General features: G+C 38.2%; 1 protein-coding gene across 2 annotated transcripts in view; it reads right to left on the reverse strand.

Annotated features, from left to right (window-relative positions):
* gga1 (golgi-associated, gamma adaptin ear containing, ARF binding protein 1) overlaps nt 1-10,537 on the reverse strand; it is a 48,345-nt gene extending 37,808 nt beyond the window's left edge. The window contains exons 1-7 of one of the 2 annotated variants that reach the window (XM_039765598.1): nt 10,437-10,537; nt 4,643-4,727; nt 4,177-4,252; nt 3,949-4,047; nt 1,718-1,841; nt 691-791; nt 210-290 (exon numbers count right to left, since the gene is read on the reverse strand). In XM_039765598.1, coding sequence (XP_039621532.1) covers nt 210-290; nt 691-791; nt 1,718-1,841; nt 3,949-4,047; nt 4,177-4,252; nt 4,643-4,727; nt 10,437-10,479 — 609 coding nt within the window. In that variant the 5' untranslated portion in view covers nt 10,480-10,537. Of the gene's footprint in view, nt 1-209; nt 291-690; nt 792-1,717; nt 1,842-3,948; nt 4,048-4,176; nt 4,253-4,642; nt 4,740-10,436 lie in introns of both variants that reach the window. The other variant, XM_039765597.1, reaches the window with a different exon arrangement.
* Between the last annotated feature and the right edge of the window lie 10,452 nt (nt 10,538-20,989).

Below are 20,989 nucleotides of genomic sequence, written 5' to 3' on the forward strand. Positions count from 1 at the left end.
CAAACACCAGAAACTTGCAATTCATGAATTTTAGCAAAAAGAAGCTCATCTTTGATGACTTGCAAAATCAAGACCTTAGTACATTACTTGCAGGTTCAGGCTCAAATAATTTTGACCACACCTCAAACATCAGCTGAACAAAAGTCTGTACAACCAAAGTAGTAATAAAGAGGGGAATAATAAATCTGTCAAAACTTTTTTTCTGTTACCTCCTGCACCATCTCCTTGATTAATCTGTTGGCAGCTCGCAAGTCTTCAGGATGAGTACTGTTCAGAAGACGGGACAGCATCTACAGAGACACAATATCAAATGAGCATTTGATTTGATTTAATAACTGTGTAAAACATTCACAACCAGTATATCAAGAAGTAAGAGAAGAGCCACAGTATTTATACATATAAATTTTCATTGCAGGAAGATATATATGGAGTCTAAAATTAGACTAAGCAGAGAATTAAGGGGAGCCAAGACTCTACAGTACATATATTGTATTAACTTTCATGGAGTCTAATTGAAAGACTGCTCTGGATGTTAGTACGTACATTTGCTGCCTTATGAGGTATGGAGTCACTGCAAATACCTTAAATTACTGCATCATTTTTTCAGCTTAATGTCAGATTTTAGTTTTGCTATGTACTTTGGTTTTAAATACGAGGATAGTCAATAAAAAACTTTACTCAGTTCTTCACCTTGGATTTTTCCTCATCTTCAAAAATTGCATTTTTGGGTCTTGGGGGAGGTGGTGGAAGAGGTTTATCATCTGGCAAGATGGGGTCTTGTTTTACAATACCTTAACAGAAAAAAGAAAAATGGAGAACTTTTTAAATAAATATCAGGAACCAACATAAACTGAACCGAGCTAAAACCTTGGAATAAGGATATTTTTCCACTACAAGCAAGAATACTAAAGGAATGCATTATATCAAATGAAAGCAATGGATATTTGTGTACTCCCACATTTAGAATATGCAGAAAATGACTGTAATGGTATCTTAATTTTCTTCTTTCATTCGCGATCCTAAACTGTCCCTAGTGTGTGCTTGGTGTGTGTGTGTGTGTGTGCGCCCTGTGGTGGGCTGGTGCCCTGCCCAGGGTTTGTTTCCTTCCTTGCGCCCTGTGTTGGCTGGGATTGGCTCCGGTAGACCCCCGTGACCCTGTAGTTAGGATATAGTGGGTTGGATAATGGATGGATGGATGGATTTAACTTTTGATTTTTTTTTTCTCTGCACAAAATAACCACTTCTCTTAAGATTTTATATTCACCTATGCAATTATTTGTTCTATAAAACATTTAACAAATTAATTGTAATTCTATAAATCAACCCAAATCACCATAAATGCTTTTCCTTGTCTGTGGTTCAGCGATTTTGTCATTCAATTTTCTACAAAAAAGAGAGGTATTGGACAAAGCAAAACAAAGACAAATACAGTAGACAATAATTTAAATAAATTCAAGTTATATAAAAGGACAACAATGACTAAAACCAATGCTGAATGGGTTTCCATCTGTACAGAAACCAAATGCAAAACAAAAAATTTAATTTTATGAGTGGGCCCATGAAACCAAAAACAAGTCACTGGAAATAAAACAGCAGTCTGGCTTATCCTGGTTCTGCCTAGCTCTTGGTGTTGATGGAAAATTTGTATTAATGCACCTTTAATATTCTCAACATTCACCCATAATTAAGAATACATGCATTAAAGAGTTATAGTTACCCTGTTTTTTTAGCATCTGATATGCATCAGCAATTTTTGTTTCATCAGGTAACCCAACTGTCCAACTATACATCAGCTCCAAAATTTTCAACTTCACTTTCTCAGGGGCTCGTGTACCCAGGTACTGAAAAGTAAAAAATAATATAATATAATATAATATAAATATATATATATATATATATATATATATATATATATATATATATATATATATATATATATATATATGTATATTTATATATAGATATATATATATTTATATATAGATATATATATATACAAACACACACACACATACACACACAAGTCTAAGTGTAATAATAACATAATATTTGTAAAATTCAACACACACTATATATATATATATATATATATATGTATAGTATGTTATGAAGAAACGAAGCACTGTAGTGCTGTCATTAGCAATTGTCACAGCTGCTAAGTCCTATATTCAAATACCAATATAGGTATTTCCACTGCACAGTTTACATGATCTAAATGTGTCTGCACAGGGTCTTCTCCCGTTTTTCTAGTTTCCTCTTGAACTTCACGTTATGCTGAGGGTCTGAACTAATCTTGCTTGAAACATTATGGGTGTGTGCGTAAGACTGACTTGGTAATAATAAACTTGTACTTCATACAAGGGTGATTCCTGCCTTGCATTGTTGTTTCCAGGACTGGCATCCTATGTGGATTTTAAAAACACACAAAGTTATGTCATAAATAAACTACAGGAAGCAAATATCCTTTCCATTTGCAACAAGACTATTTTTCAGGTGTTCCGAACATTAGTGGTATAGTCGTTACACTAGATTTGTAGCAAAAGACCTAACTTTCAAACATGGGCTGAGATGAAAAAGGATGAACATTTCAAAATATTTGGATTTTATAATAATTTAAAGAGTACTAGAGGTATAGCTGATGTGAGCTGAATGACTTTCAACTTGCTAAAAGACAAATGCAGCCCCTGCTTAACTCAAACTTGACAGGAGAAAAGGCAAAGAAGATCCTATGTTTAATCAATTAATTAATATTGAGATACTTTATCACCTTCTTCAGGCTTTGGGAAAATGTAAGCATTACCTGGCATCTCATAACAAACAGCTATTTGGCACTTGTGTGAAAGGTAACTAGACGCTACAGAAAAAACACTATAAACAGTGCAAACATATCAAACTTCCCTTCCCATATTTTGGTGATGTTCAGACACTGTGTCAAAAACAACTGCAGTTTCACAGTAATGCATTTAAGCTTCAAATGTCATTCAGTATGAGACAGCAGATCATAAAAAAGCTTGCACAAAAAATGAATCATTGTTCATGAAAACAATTTTACTCTTGATAAAAGTCAAAGATAAAAAGCATTATACACCATTTAAAAAAGCCAATTTTGGTTACAAATTTCCTTTAATAGATTTGAAATACCAGCATGTATTGAATGCCAATTTTTAACTGACACTGCAGGAATTACTATAGTTGAGTCAGCAAATGTATCCTGTGATGGACTACTGCACTGTCCTGGGTTGATATCTGTCTTGTGCACAGTAGGCCAGGATAGTTCATTCATTTTTTCCTGTGGAGTTTACACCCTGAATTGTATCTAAATGCTGACAACTGCTGATGAGCATTGTGAACACAGATACACTAATCAAAAAATTTAATAATTTAGAAATAAGACTGAACCATTTATTTGTGAAACTGATTGGACTGAAAACCCGTAGCTACAGCAGTATTTCAGGGCTGAATTTGGGAACCTCTGTTCTAGATGGATTACTGAACCATTGCAATTCAAAATACTATTGATGATTTAGGTGGTGGGCTGTCACCTGGAACCCTGTCTTGGAATAAGTGGGTTCAGAAAATAAATTGCTTTGCTTTGCAAGGATCTGCATTATCATTTAGGTCACTTTGTCATATGGTAGTTTCTCTTCATTCTCAAATTGCAGTACCTTTTTGACAGCATATAGTAAACAATAAACAGTTACTTTACACCTTGAAAGCAAACTAATAGCTTTGTAGTTTCTAGTTTTTCGAAAAAAAGAATAAAAGTTGCAAAATATGATACACAGTTTCAATGAGATTCTATAACTTCACTAGAAAATACAAGACTACTGACAATGTCATTAGATATTCCACACTCTAGAAACAATAGTGAAATACAACTAAAACTATTACTTAACACCTCTTTATTTTGCAAATCATGTATTACCTGTAAGAAATGTCATATCTTACCTTGGGTGAAACTACTTTTATTAGCTCATTAAGAAATCTAAACTTTCCAACTTCATTATGAAATCTCTTTCCACAGTTTTTCATGCAGGTCTCTAAAACCTGGAAATTATAATAATTACAATTAAGAATTGCTGGTGCAACAATTATAAGCAAGTTAAGAGCAGAACATTTTGCAGCAAGGGGCTTCTGATTTTCTAAAAATTATCTTTAATCAACTGTAAAGCTTACTGTTAAAGCTTGCAAAGCTTCCCATTCTTGTGGAGACTGTATCTTGTGAGCAAGGAGTCTAGTTGCAAGCTGAGGACTAATGAGAGAACCAGAAAAAGAAAAATAATTAAGCATGTAGAGTTTTGCTTCGTTCTCAGCTTTTGCTCTGTAAGGACAAAGCAAATGTCTGTAGAGCAGAACTATGACAAACCTGTATGTATTTACATAAAGTTAGCCTGGAATAATAATAGTAATTAGTTGTTGCCAACAAAATTACACATATGGTAACATGTCAATTATGGGTATGTCAAACTGAATTTATAAATTACTTTTAAAAGACAACTGGCTGTTTTGTGCAATGATGGTCATTACAGAACAGTGGATTTTTTTTACCTCAGATTTTTTTCCACTCAAAATTTCAATCTATATATTTTCTCATAAAGGTTTAATTTTTACAAGTAGGAAGCATTATTATAAACATAATCACCCTTCCAGTTCCTTGTTGAGCTGTTCACAAAATACACGAATGCTGTCCCAATCCAGTTCTTTATTAAGTGGATTTGTAGCTCGATCTGTCCATGGACCAAATATATAAGAAAAAAAGAACAATCTTGTGTATTATATAAAATGTTCCACATATCATAAATATGATGTCCAATGCATCTGCTGATAAGATACTGATCCTCAACTATTTATCACTAAACATTAAGGGACAAAAAAAGACAGATGCCTTAAACTACTGGTACATAAAATTATTATTAACATTTTTATTCATCCTTACAATGCATTTTCTAAACTGGATTTGTCTGTTTCAGAGTTTGAGGTCCAATTCAAATAGCAACAGCATCATTAAATGGCACACACTTGCATGTACTCAGAACTCACCGCACATGGGCCAGCAGGTAGTTTAACACGCATGTCTTTGAGACTAGACAGAAAATATAATTATCCATCAAAAGACATGGAGAAAAGGTATAAACATCACATGGACAAGAATCAACTGCACTGTAATCCTTGGAACCATGAGGCTGCACAGTAGCACTAGAAATAGAGCAGCTCTTACAAACATACTATCCATGCTTTGGCTTAGCGTGATGAGTCTAAAATAACACAAGGTGAACGAGAACCTAACCAGGGACTCTAGATGGGACAACAGTGAGCTGCATCGCACACTCTTTCACAGAGGGCCAGCTTTGAAACACTAATTAACCTAGAATTAACATCTTTAGAATGCAAATCAAAGCCACTGTACAATGGACAACATAACAGCAATTTGATAGAACTGAAGTTGGGACTCTGAACCTGTGATATAGCGAAATTTTGATATTCCGTATATTGAATTAATACAGACCAACACCTTTACTAAAAATGATGAAAAATGCTTGTTTAAAAATATGTCCTTTGAAGACTAAAAAAAGTATTTTTAACACTTATCTCAATACAGCCAGAAATGGTCAAATGTAATTTGTCAGGGTAGGGGCAACCTCTGATGTAACCAGTTGATAATACTAGGAAAACTGCAGCAGACAAAAATGAGTATGAAATTAAACACATGGCAGGTTTACTTAAGTAATCCTGTACATGTGATCAATTTAACAAACATGACAAAGTCTATCAAGATGTATTTTTTCCTGGTTGCATTTAATAATGTACATGTTGTGTACATGTAACTACAGAACATCAGTTTTGTTTTGTTTTTTTTAAGCATGAGCAACATCTACACTAATACAACTGTTAGAGGTATCCATGTTAAGTTGTATTTAAACTTACAAAAATAACTGCACCATGAACATAGGTATTGCACTGAAGGAAGGTAGACTGATGTTCACCACACTGAATCAGAATACACTCCAATTCAAAGCATAATGGAGATGAAGAGGAAACAGGTTATAAGAGAAAAATACCAAGTATGAAAATTAATATGGGGGTCAAACAGCACAGAAACAATAGCAGCCATGCTTTGCCTGACAATACAGATCTAGTATTGTGAAAATAATACAGTAAATGATGCTGAAACACTTGACCAAGCAAAGGATAGCATGAAAATGTCTCTATTGCAAAGGCTTTCAAAGATATTACATTCCAAGAGTATAACTGTTATAGGAAAAATGCAGAGCAGGTAAGCTCATATTTTTACATATGTTTGTGATAAATAGGAAAAATAGTTATTTATTTAATTTCTTACTTTAAATACTATTACATCCTTAGGCACTAAAGACAACAATTTAGAAACAGGTGTGAGACAAGATTTCTAAAAACACAGTTTAATATATAAATGGTCCTTTAATGCGTCAGTAAAATTATTTATAATTTATCAAATTCAGTGGCAAACACATATATATTTATATTATATATATATTACAAAATATATAATTAAACAATTTTATAAATATTACTACTAATATGTACTTTTGGGCGGCACAGTGGGTAGCACTGCCGCCTTGCAGTTACGAGACCTGGGTTCACTTCCTGGGTCCTCCCTGCGTGGAGTTTGCATGTTCTCCCCGTGTCTGCGTGGGTTTCCTCTGGGTGCCCTGGTTTCCTCCCACAGTCCACAAGACATGCATAGGTGCATTGGCGATTCTAAATTGTCCCTAGTGTGTGCTTGGTGTGTGTGTGTGTGTCCTGCGGTGGGCTGGCTGCCCTGCCCGGGTTTGTTTCCTGCCTTGCGCCCTGTGTTGGCTGGGATTGGCTCCAGCAGACCCCCGTGACCCTGTAGTTAGGATATAGCAGGTTGGATAATGGATGGATGTACTTTTTTTGAAATGTTTAACTTTGCATCAGTTTAAATATATTTTACTGGCTTTATAAACGAAATTACAATAAATGAATTACAAGTCCATCAGGCATATAATGCTACATTGTATTCAAATCAAATCAGATATTGCTTTTCCTACCATTCTACAGAGCAAGAATTCACACAATTTAATATGAAGTAATCGCACAATGCTATTGGGTATCCCTAAAGATTATCACAGGATCAGCAAACCTAATTAAAACATAAATAAAAGTTTTAAAATGTCTAATGCCTTTTTGGACACTCCTTTAAACGTGAATTTCATTTTTTAAAATATTAAGTAAATAGGGCCTACTTTGCCCACTGTGATATGGTAGGTGGGTGAGGATTCTTCCAGGTGAGTAAAACAAGAAGCTGTACTAGCAATTTATTACCACAACATTTTTATTAAGCATAAAAGTCCATAGAGAGTTATTCCAATGCTCTAGAGCTGACACAGAGCTATGGATTATTTTGATACCAAGACTATATGATAGATATATGAAAATTTTATTGCAATAAAGTATGAACATGGTGTCCTGCAACAGTATTCTGGGTTAAGCTTTTGCACGATGTGCAAATTTAAGCTGAACTAAGTTGCAGCATCCAGTGTCACATGCTGGCCAGCTTCTAGAAAAGCTCAAGAAGGCAAGTCACATCAGCACTGTAGATAAGGCAGCGCTGAATAAAACTGGAGGTATCACACGATAATTTTATCCACTAAACCTTGGCTGTATAAGGGAGTAAGACGACTATTTATACAGTTATCAAATCATCCGAAACCACTATTCTCAAGTTTTGAATGCAATAAATAGTCTCATCTATCATTAATAATGCCAGCCACAGAGACTTTATTTCAAGAGTTTCTTTATCGCTTCTTCCGCTATAACACTGAAGCACAGGCTGAACACTAGTTTTTAGACAATGACACTTGTTTAAATATGTACCTGTAGTTACTCATTCTTGTGCATTTTTCATAGCTTTATGAAATACTGCACAACTGATGTTTGCTGTTACTGTTTTTTATTGCCATATGTACATTAGTTTATTAAATTACATTATTAACACTGCAATATTAATTGTACTGAAATGTTTTATAATAATGCACACTTTCATAGGAGGTATATAATAAAGAATATTTTATTAACGAAGTTAAACTACTAATGAAGAATGAACAAACATGAAAAGTGAGTACAATGTATACATACAGTATTATGAATCCCTGCAGCAGTGCAAGTGCTCAAGGTGTGCCACTTGTTTACAAGAAGGGGCCTTACAAACAGTATTGTCTCCTATAATAAATGTTCTGTCCACATTTTATCTAAGCATTTGAGTTAATTTTGGTCTTCACAGTATTACAATAAAGAAGGGGTTTAATATTAAAATGTGTTTTGCAAGCATTTTACACTAAAATTAGGTACTCTTTCACATTACAAATTAGGAATCTCTCGCCAACTATAGCTGACAAAACCACTTGAGGTTGATTAATGCTGAATTTAAAACTAAACAGATGTAACGGGAAAGAAAGCAGAGAAGCAAGAAGCCCCAAGAATCAATCACTTGTCACATTCCGCTGAACTTTCCACAAGTTGCTCTGATGCTTTGTGCACTCCCATCATGACTGAATAAAACTCATCCCCTTCATTATGTATTAATGGGTCGTAAACTGCAATAAAGCCCCAGGATTTTTTTCATGCCAATTGTAACACGAAAATTAACACTTTTAACAGTTAACATTTGATTTTTAAAATACTCCAAATGTATCTAATGTGTCACTTGAAACCATTGTTAGAAGAGAAAGTCAAGAAAAGTTTTTAATCCCATGTTTTCATGGAGGAAATGTTTCACACAAATTCTGACTTAAGTGGACCCAATAGTGACCAACTCTGGATGAAAGCAAATGATGTGGCAAATGTCCATGGGAAAAAGGAAAGTTCTTACCTATCTCATGTGGCATAATCAATGTCTGCTGTTCATATACTCAAAATCAGCAAAGTGCATGTAGTTTTTACAAAAATATTATGAACACATACTTCTGGAAAACTCAGCACACAAAATTAACAGGAAAAATGTTTTCCCATAATAGTGTGACGGCAGGCCTTCAGTATAAAAGCCATATAAAGTACAGTACACCATTTACTATACACTTTATCTTATTGCTATGTATATTCTGTTAAAACTTTCCAATGCACAGTATGCATTTTTTAAGATATTTTCTAATGTATACTAATTCATTTTCTAAAGTAAATAAACTGCAGTTTTACTTGAGTAATTTCCTCCAAGTCTACATTATCCATGTCACTTTTACTTCAGTTAATTATTATCTATGTAATCATACTTCTATTTGAGTAGATTTCTATTTCTAGTATTTCAGTACTTCTTTCTTTCTTTGATCACTCCAAACTACATACCGTAACATATAAAAAGGGGTTGAGTATTCTTTAAAACATAATTTTTTTTTTAAAAAAAAAAAAACACCCCTGCTGTATTATTTTTTGTTACTTGTACTTTTTTTGAAAAGCCTAACACAATGCAATGGAGATAGGCTTGCAGTTCCTAAAAATGATTTTAAAGTATGATTCAAGTTATTACAATGATAGTGATTAACAATTAAATCTTCAAGACTAATTAAGATTTTGGACAATACTAATGTTTCAAATCCCACACCAAAATTATTTGTTATAGAATAAGTATATGAATAACTAAAATGTGATTTACTCCAAATTACCTGTAATGGAAGCCTTTTTTGTCACTATTTTGAGGATCAGCAACTACTAAACCTGACAATAAGAGCGCAATGAACCATTTGGGGTTCCTTCGCTGACAGTAACTAATTTCCTTACTGAAATCAAGATAAATGACTCGTAGGAGGTGGAATGAATGCCAGTAATACACGGTATAGCATGTTGATGTAATACTTTAGCAGCTTTTTAGAAAGAAATGTATGATTTCCTTGAAGTTAACGCCCCTCTCCAATGATAACCTTTCTATGGATGCCCACACCTGACAGGTTTTGCATTGGAAGGCCATAACACGTGTAAGAAAGTAAAGGTCAAGCCAGAAACATATTATTGTACAGGCAATAAGCGATAACAATTGTTTAAAACGGTAGTCATGAATTATTAGTGCAGAAAAACATTTTGCGTAAAGATAAACACTAAGACGCAAAGCTGTCAAATCACAGGTGAAGCAGGATCATCAACTATCCGATCTTGGTATTAAACTTATGGTTCCGCACGTTTAATACAACAGCATCAGAAATAAAAAACACAAAAGCATACAGAACACTGCAAGGTTTAATATTACAGCTGGAGCGCCGAAATGCACCACGTCTCTTTCTTTTACTCTGCCACCTCCCCCCGTCTTGATCCAATGAATTCCATAATAGCCAAACTAGAAATGCGCCTCTTGTCGCCACTCCCCCACACGTTAGCTGTAGTACCCTTCAAGTACAGCCGGCAACCCCAGAAAGCTATCCTGCCTCCAAACCCCAGGTCGCACTCACTGATACGCGACTCCAAACTCTCATCTTCCGGGGGCGCCGCCATCTTGCGGGAATATGTCACATACGCAGACACACAAACGCACGCGCGCGCACACACACATACACCAGCGATTCCACCGAACTCTCGCGAGAGACGTCACGTCATGGGTGGAGCCTTGTGTACGCTGTTGTTGGAAACTGGTCGGAGAGGCGTCTCCGTCGTGTTCATACATAAAATCGGTCTTACATTAAGGTGCGAAATACAGCGTTGTGACACGTTATGTGAAGAAATCGTTTGCTTTGTGTATAGCTCAAAATATGTACTTTAACCTCATTAAAAAATACATGCAAATTTGAGTGAGGATGATCAATATGACCGCAAATGCCCCCCTTTTTCTTCTTCCTACATCTCATCTCACGTGCGATCCTGCAGTGACCGATTGGTGGAGTTAGTTCTAGGTTGGGAGCAGTTAGTTCCAGGTTTGCACATAATATTGAAGGGTTAACCTCCGGCATCCTACCATGACTGTGAACTCAACTGAACGGGTCTAAAAATCTCAAAAAGTAAAAGAGTTCGTCTGTCCACTAGATGGCACTCATCGTGCGCCTAAAATCGTAGACATACAGTATATAGGTAGACGCCGCATTCGCTGTGTTGCCCAGTCGACACGATACGTCAGTGCGTCCGCCCTATTGCGAGTGGCAAAAGCGCCATTTAAACTAATACAGGTAGACGTGGAAATCGGGTTTTCTGATGAAAAAACAATAACATTTAAAACAGTATCGTTTACATACAACATATTTTGGCGAATCGTTTAGTGCAACATTTGACAGTCAGACATGACATTCTACTGTCCAGAATGGAGAACATGCTGGGTATCTCTGGCACTGCCCTCCAGTGGTTCAAGTCCTATCTGACTGATAGGCAAGAGTTTGTTAGTCTTGACAACAGCAGATCCTGCTCGGCGCCAGTCACACAAGGAGTTCCTCAGGGCTCTGTCCTCGGCCCTCTTCTCTATTTATATGCTTCCCCTTGGCCATATTATTTGTAGCTATGGACTGGGCTATTATTTTTATGCAGATGATACTCAACTCTACTTCAATGTTAAAAGTGGAACTTCATCAGAGCTTTCTCAGCTCACAACCTGCCTTAGTGAAATTAAAACCTGGATGGAGTAGAACTCTTTAAAATTAAATTGCAGCAAAACTGAACTCCTGCAAATTGGGACTAAAATGCAACTTAATAAAATGAGCTCTTTCCCAGTCCATCTTGGTGGTGATCTCATCAGACCTGCCTCTACTGCAAAGAATCTTGGTGTAATTTTTGATTCCTCTCTCTCTTATTCTGCCCACATAAATCAAATTAAGAAACTTTCTTACTTTCACCTCCGTAACATATCCCGTGTTGTCTCCTTCCTCTCCTTTTCTAATGCTGAAAAACTTGTCCATGCTTTTATCACATCCCGCATCGATTATTGTAACTCGCTGCTAGCAGGTGCCCCTTCTAATCTTATATCACAGCTCCAGCTTATTCAAAACTCAGCTGCAACAGTCCTTACTCAAACCAGCAGCAGTGAGCACATCACACCCATCCTGCTCCGTCTTCACTGGCTCCCTGTGTCTTACAGAATCGAATATAAAATCCTACTAATAACTTACAAAGCCTTAAATAACCTCACGCCAAACTACATCAGTGACCTTATCCATCAATATGTGACTTCCCACCCACTAAGGTCCTCTGATTCTGGCAATCTTGTTGTGCTCCACACTAATCTACACTCCATGGGTGACAGGGCCTTCAACTGTATAGCATCCAGACTCTGGAATGGCCTACCGAAATTAATCAGATCAGCTGACTCCATGAATTATTTTAAAAAACAACTCAAAACTCAGGAAGGCTTTTAGCTCTACTTGACTTTATTACCCTTCTCTCAGTTTACCTCTCTGTCAAGATGCTCATGTAACCTGTATGTGTGTGTGCCAGACCATCAATTATGTTGTCTGTTAGGCTTTTTTCTCTGAATTCACTGTCGTAATCTTCTTTATTTATTTATTTGGTTTGTACAATGCTATATACTGTATACCCTGCCATTCTTTCTTATATTCTGTAAGTGCCTTGAGCATGGGAAAGGCACTATATGAATAAAATGTATTATTATTATTAAATGCAATTATTTATATCCATTTATACACTAATAATGGCAATTATTAAATAATAATAATAATTATTATTATTATTAAATAATTCCTCCCATAGAAGTAACATTTCTCGGACTTCCTTCTTCCATCTCCAAAACATTTCTAGGCTTTGTCCTGTTCTTATGCAGCACACTACTAAGGTATTGGTTAATGCCCTAGTCACCTCACATATAGATTACTGTAATGCTAATCTATCTGGCATCCCACAAAAACATATCCATCGCTTACAACTTCTTCAAATTTCTACTGCCAGGAAAATAACCTGTTCTAAATCCACTGAACATATTACACCTATTCTCTCTCAACTTCACTGGTTCCCTGTTAACTACAGAATACAATACAAAATACCGCTCTTAACATTTAAAGCTCTCCACAACCTCACTGATCTCCTCCAGACTGACACTCCTCTCACTCACTCAGATCCTCATCTGCAGCTCTACTTTCTGTACCACACATCAAACTCTGTTCTATGGGAGCTCAAGCATTCTCTCAAAGTGCTCTTCAACTCAGGAATTCTCTTCCCTCTCATATACATCAGCCCGATTCAATAACACATTTTAAAACTGCCCTCAAAACTTATCTTTTCAAACTGGCATGCTAATTGTGAATTTTGCACTGTTACTGCCAGTTATCTTTGTTTGTTTGCTAATTATTGCTTTATCATTCTCTCGTTTTAATTTTACTAATGTTTAATTTTACTGTAAGGTGACCTTTAGTGCTAAGATTATAAAACGGAATTTTCTAATGGCCAAATCTAACCAAAACAATTGTTCAGCCTTACCTATGAAATGTAATCCCCCGGGATCTGGTTTGGAGCATACAGCGTTTGCACAATCCCAAGCAGCACAGGTGTGAGGTATCTTTATCCATTACTTCACTCCAAAGCAGTGCCACTCGCAATATGGCGACGACGTTGACGTACGATGCTGCTGGTCATGCAGCGTCTAGTAATTCTATGTCTCTGCCTAAAATTACCGAAGTTATTTAAGTACTAGGAGTATTAGGCATCTGTTTTACTAACCCACTTTTCTAGGGAAACGTCGCAGAGCAGAATACAAATAACAGTGACTAGCAATTGTTAAATTTACAAAATACTGTGCTACATGCACTACAAATGCATTCACCTTTTCCACTGTTTGCTTGCTGTTGGTACCTTAATGGGAAAAAAGTTAATGGGATCAAGGTGTATTTCCTAACATTATGTGTTTTGCAAAGCACTGGGTTTCCATCACTGTTTCTTGAACTGGCCAATTAAATGCACTGAATGGAGGTGGTGTTAGATATTCTGTGTTTCCATTTTTTTCATATAATGCTTAAATATGCTAATGTGGAACTGTTTCATTACCAACCAACCTGTTAAAAATCATGTTAAAAAATGGTTAAAGGTTATTTTCAAACTGAAAATGAAAGAAGATTAAAGACAACATATCAGCATATAGTCTTCATTATGTGTGCATCTGAAAAGGAAAGAGCAAATAATATATGGAAGAGAAGAGGAAACAAAGCCAGGGTTAATGAAATGAGAAGCTGCCATTGGAAAAGATGAAGGAAAAAGTGAAAAGTTGGTCATTAAGACCTGGAGAAATATCTGAGACTGCACTTAGCTTCTTCTTTTTTTCTTTGAAAAGCATTTTTGAAACCCTTTGAAAGATCAAAAACAGAGAATATCAATATGGCTATGATCAAAGGATGTGGAGTTTTCTATAATAAACTTTGTAAGGCATTTAATTAAAAAGGCTTGAACATGTTCCTTGAAATAGTCTGCTAGTCATCTCTCTCTGTTTCACCTACGTAGATAAATGAACACTTCCTACGAGGAATGCTGTAATTAAGATTTTTTAACATCTATACTGACACTATTTAATGTTCAAGTTACCAGAGGATCTACATAGAAGGGTATTGTTGGTAATATATTTGCAACTGACATAGTGGCTCCAGTTACAGTTCAAAGTGCCTGGTGAGTTAAATGGCTGTCCTCAATGAAGTGAGCTGTGGATGAGAAGTTTGTGTACTGTTAGGTGGTCAGCAACCCCTCCTTGAACCGTCATTTATCGTGGTGGAGGGGTTTGTGTGTCCCAATGATCCTAGGAGCTATGTTGTCCAGGGCTTTATGCCCCTGGTAGGGCCACCCAAGGCAAACTGGTCCTAGGTGAGGGATGAGACAAAGAGTGGTTCAACAAACCTCCAATGATGAGCAAAAACTCTGGACAACATTTTCCCTTGCCCAGACGCGGGTCATTGGGTCCCCCTCTGAAGCCAGGCCTGGAGGTGGGGCTCGATGGCGAGCGCCTGGTGGCCGGGCCTGCACCCATGGGGCTCGGCCGGGCACAGCCCTAAGAGGCAACGTGGGTCCTCCTTCTCATGGGCTCACCACCTATGGGAGGGGCCAAGGAGGTCAGGTGCAGTGTGAGTTGGGTGGTGGCGGAAGGCGGGGACCTTGGCGGTCTGATCCTCGTTCTACAGAAACTGGCTCTTGGGACGTGGAATATCACCTCTCTGAAGGGGAAGGAGCCTGAGCTAGTGCGCAGGTTGAGAGGTTCCAGCTAGATATAGTCGGACTCACCTCGACGCACAGCTTGGACTCTGGAACCAATCTCCTTGAGAGGGGCTGGACTCTCTACCACTCTGGAGTTGCCCCCGGTGAGAGGCGCCGAGCAGGTGTGGGCATACTTATTGCCCCCCGACTTGGAGCCTGTGCATTGAGGTTTACCCCAGTGGACGAGAGGGTGGCCTCCCTCCACCTTCGGGTGGGGTGAAGGGTCCTGACTGTTTTTTGTGCGTATCGCGAACAGCAGTTTGGAGTATCCACCCTTTTTGGAGTCTCTGGAGGGGTTGCTAGAGGGCATACCTTCTGGGATTCCCTCGTTTTGCTGGGAGACTTCAATGCTCATGTGGGCAATGACAGTGAGACCTGGAAGGGGCATGATTGGAAGGAATGGCCCCCCTGATCTCAACCCGAGCAGTGTTTTGTTATTGGACTTCTGTGCTCTTCACGGATTGTCCATAATTAACACCATGTTCAAGCATAAGGGTGTTCATATGTGCACTTGGCACCAGGACACCCTAGGCCTCAGTTCGATGATCGACTTTGTGGTCGTCGTCGGACTTGCGCCATATGTCTTGGACACTCGGGTGAAGAGAGGGGCGGAGCTGTCAACTGATCACCACCTGGTGGTGAGTTGGCTTCGATGGTGGGGGAAGATGCCGGTCAGACCTGGTAGGCCCAAACGTGTTGTGAGGGTCTGCTGGGAACGGCTGGCAGAGTCCCCTGTCAGAAGTAGCTTCAACTCCCACCTCCGCAGAACTTCAACCACGCCCCGAGGGAGGTGGGGACATTGAGTCCGAATGGGCCATGTTCCGTGCCTCTATTATTGAGGCGGCTGACCGGAGTTGTGGCTGTAAGGTGGTCGGTGCCTGACGTGGCAGCAATCCCGAACCCGTTGGTGGATGCTGTCAAGCTGAAGAAGGAGTCCTATAGGACTTTTTTGTCCTGTGGGTCTCTGGAGGCAGCTGATAGGTACAGGCAGGCCAAGCGGAACGCGGCTAAGGTTGTTGCTGAGGCAAAAACTCGGGCATGGGAGGAGTTTGGAGAGGCCATGGAGAACACTTTGGACGGCTTCAAGGAGATTCTGGTCTACCGTCCAGCCTCTCAGGAGGGGGAAGCAGTGCAGTGTCAACACCGTATATGGTGGGGATGGTGCGCTGCTGACCTCGACTGGGCGCTAGGGTCGGTGGGGAGTACTTCGAAGACCTCCTCAATCCCACTAACATGCCTTCCAATGAGGAAGCAGAGCCTGGGGACTCTGAGGTGGGCTCTCCCATCTCTGGGACTGAAGTCACCGAGGTGGTCAAAAACTCCTTGGTGGCAGGGCCCCGGGTGGATGAGATACCGAGTTCCTTAAGGCTCTGGATGTTGTAGGACTGTCTTGGTTGACACGCCTCTGCAACATCGCATGGACATCGGGACAGTGCCTCTGGATTGAGACCGGGTGGTGGTCCCCTCTTTAAAAGGGGACCGGAGGGTGTGTTCCAACTATAGAGGGATCACACTCCTCAGCCTCCCTGGAAAAGTCTATTCGGGGTTCTGGAGAGGAGGGTCCGTCGGATAGTGAACCTCGGATTCAGGAGGAACAGTGTGGTTTTGTCCTGGTCGGAACAGTGGACCAGCTCTTCACCCTTAGCAGAGTCCTGGAGGGTGCATGGGAGTTTGCCCAACCAGTCTACATGTGTTTTGTGGACTTGGAAAAGGCATTCGACCGTGTCCCTCGGGAATCCTGTGGGGGGTGCTCCGGGAGTATGGGGTACCGGACCCCCTGATAAGAGCTGTTCGGTCCCTGTACAACCGGTATCAGAGCTTGGTCCGCATTACAGGCAGTAAGTCAAGCCTATTTCCAGTGAGTGTTGGACTCCGCCAGGGCTGCCCTTTGTCACCGATTCTGTTCATAACTTTTATGGACAGAATTTCTAGGCGCAGCCAGGGCGTTGAAAGGGTCCGGTTTGGTGGACTCAGGATTGGGTCACTGCTTTTTGCAGATGATGTTGTCCTGTTTGCTTAATCAGGCCGTAATCTTCAGCTCTCTCTGGAACGGTTCACAGCTGAGTGTGAAGTGGCTGGGATGAGAATCAGCACCTCCAAATCCGAGACCATGGTCCTCAGCCGGAAAAGGGTGGAGTGCCCTCTCAGGGTTGGGGGAGAGATCCTGCCCCAAGTGGAGGAGTTCAAGTATCTCGGGGTTTTGTTCACGAGTGAGGGAAAAATGGACCATGAGATCGACAGGCGGATCGGAGCGGCATCCGCAGTGATGCGGGCTCTGCATCGGTCTGTCGTGGTGAAAAAAGAGCTGAGCTATAAGGCAAAGCTCTCAATTTACCAGTCGATCTATGTTCCTACCCTCACTTATGGTCATGAGCTATGGGTAGTGACCGAAAGAACGAGATTGCGAATATAAGCGGCTGAAATGAGTTTCCTCCGCAGGGTGTCTGGGCTTTCCCATAAAGATAGGGTGAGAAGCTCAGTCATCCCAGAGGGGCTCAGAGTAGAGCCACTACTCCTCCGCATCGAGAGGAGTCAGATGAGGTGACTCGGGCATCTGATCAGGATGCCTCCTGGACGCCTCCCTGATGAGGTGTTCCGGCACGCCCAACCGGGAGGAGGCCCGGGAAGACCCAGGACACGCTGGAGGGACTATGTCTCCAGGCTGGCCTGGGAACGCCTTGGGATTCTCCCGGAAGAGCTGGAAGAAGTGGCCGGGGAAAGGGAAGTCTTGGCCTCTCTGCTTAAGCTGCTGTCCCCGCGACCCAACCCCAGATAAGCAGAAGAGGATGGATGGATGGATGGAGTTGGTCAGCAGAGTTCAGGGTCAAGAGAGGGTTAGGAAAAAAAAGGATCACGTGACACAATCAGTCTGCAAAATTGAATGCTTTATTTGATGATCTGTAGGTTTAGGGTAGTTTTAGGGTGGAATGAAAGGATGTGGGTTTTATTACTTTGGTTTAATATTGAAACATGACTGAAAAATGTGATAAATAAATAAAAACAGTGTTTCTATCTTAAAATTACTGTTGGGGTAGTTTCTTGTACTGTATATTGTAACATTTTAGTATTGTAACACCAGAGGAAATTCCTAGGAACTACATTGCCTGGCAGTAAATTCAAATCCATTCAGATGTTAGTATCTGATAAATTCTACTGAGTTTAAGGTAGCACGATAGGGTTCTTGTTTATTAATAGGAGGATGGAGGACTATTTTGGTTTTGCTAGTGCTTGAAAATACATGGATGACAGTGGCATTTTAAATGTTTTGTTAATATTCCTCTTGATATTAAGCACACAATTTTAAATATCTCCTTTCTACATTCTACTGAACAAATTAGGTTTTTTTTTTTAATCAAGTTTCATTACTTTCTGTTTTATATTCTGAGGTTTTGGGGTTTTTTTCTATCTCTCTTTTTATTTTGAACTGTTGAATGCTTTTAGATGCCGCATGGTGGCATACCATTTCTGTGCCATTGATCATGTGTGTGTGTTTACCTAGTAAAACACTACATTTGTTATTGCAACATTTTAATTAGCTAAACAGAGTGAAAAATGGCTTCATGATATATTGCAACAATAAAAAGAAAAAACAGGCTATCTATCTATCTATCTATCTATCTATCTATCTATCTATCTATCTATCTATCTATCTATCTATCTATCTATCTATCTATCTATCTTACACTCACTCATAACAATAAAGAGAAAGCACTGTATTTAAAAGTAGTTGACACATCTTTCATTAAGTTAAAAGGACATGACAAGACTTTTCACTTCTAATGGTTATTTCCACTATGTTAGTCTTTATGAAATGTGTGGTGAGAGATAGCATAATAAAAGGTAAATAGTCTTAAACAAGGGTACCCACATAGCTGTTCCTTCCTGATGTTTGTACTGTGATTAAAGTTAGGCTTAATTCTTTGCTACTTAATCATCTTTGTAACGTGTAGAAACCCAGTGGCTGTAGCTTGAGCAATACATGTGTGCTCAGTCATACTTTCATACTTAAGAGCATTTACATTAGGAAGAAAGCCCAGAGGGGGCTGTGCGGTCTTTTGGCATGGAACCCCTACAGATTTTTTTTCCTCCAGCTTAACTGGACTTTTCTAGTTTTTTTTCTTTTTTGGCCAATGTACTTTGTCACTGGACCATCATTTAGAGACTTTAAAAAACATATATTTATGGACTTTTATGGATCTTCATTTTTATATCTATCTTTATGTAAGTGTGCATTATTTATTTTTGTATGTTATGTATGCATTATTTTTCTTATCTAATTTTAATTTGTTATTCTTTGCATGTAATTACTTCTTTGATATCTTGTAAAGCACTTAGAGCTACATCATTTGTAAGAAAATGTGCTATAGAAATAAATGCTGTTGTTCGTGTTTATTTAGTTTGAGTTCTAATAAGGAAAGTTTTAAACTGCATGCCCATGGGAATTTGTAATTGTTAATTTGGTGGAAATATGTATATTTATTAACTATTCCTCAAGAATAATTTGTGATTTGAGAGTGTTAGTATAGGGAATCCTCCTTTTTCTTGTTTCTGTCTAAGGATAGGCTGTGAGTTGCTGATTCTTAAACAACTTGTTTTGTTTTTATAGGCTGCTTTATTTGCCTACATTAATATGTCTCCAAATGTACTGTACTGGATAGGAAAATTAAAAAAATATTTATATAATTTTCCGGCCCTGTCATCTCTAAAAGAAAGAGGTTTCAGTGTTGAAGCAATGTGTAATTTGGCATATGCTCTGTTTAGATCCTGGACTAATCAGTGGTAAACCTACATTATGGGGCCCTGAAACTTGAACTATTATGGGGGCCTATAAGAATACATACTACATGAAGAATGTTTTACAAAAAAACTCTTTTTTCTGTTTTTCCTGACAACACATTCATATATATATATATATATATATATATATATATATATATATATATATATATATATATATATATATATATATATATATATATATATATATATATACAGTTTTGTCAGAGAGCTTCATTGCAATGTCATTTCCTAGAGACATAAAGAATTTAAACACTCTTTAGTCATGATAGACCGAAGTTTGTTCTTTATAAATGATAGCTTTGAAAAATTCCTTTCTGTTTCACAGCTTGTGATAGGCATAAAAGCTTTAATACTTTTCATTTCTGTCATAAATGTTAATAGTGTTTTAAATTATTTATAATTATTTTATACTAAATATATTTAGAAGGAAACATCTTTAATTTGAATATTTCTTTTGGTTTACAGCTAGCCTGCTTGATACTTTAATAACCTTTTTTATTGTAACTGCTTTTTACCTAATTACACTATATTAGTAATACAAATATTTTTGAAAACCTATTCTCATACAGTAGATGCCTACAATTTTTAAGCAACATGGACTAAAGTTGCTTAAGCCTTATTCATTTCATAGTTGATCTGACCCTGAGAATAATTCCAAGTAGAGGAGTCATTCTCTCTCACCTTAAAATTGCTACCTTTATCTGTTACTAGACATGCCTCATCTATCTGTCTGTAGATCATCTAATCCAGGAGTTCTCAAACTCAATCCTGAGTAACACTATGGCTGCAGGTTTTTGTTCCAACCAGCTTCTATTTTTAATTATACTCCTGTGGTAATATAATAATGGAATGAATAAAAGAATGTTTTGCATTTAAACCTATAGCAAAAACTGAAATATTTCTGAATGTCTTATAAATGTAAAAATCATGTTGTTGTGCTTTTCTGAATGTAGAATAAGAGAAAAAAAAACAGCTAATTAAATAAGATTAATGTTATCAGTTGTTGCCACTGATTATGAATCTGGATGAAAGAAATACA

The sequence above is a fragment of the Polypterus senegalus genome, chromosome 10, assembly GCF_016835505.1.
Source record: "Polypterus senegalus isolate Bchr_013 chromosome 10, ASM1683550v1, whole genome shotgun sequence".
Taxonomy (NCBI): Eukaryota; Metazoa; Chordata; class Cladistia; order Polypteriformes; family Polypteridae; genus Polypterus; species Polypterus senegalus.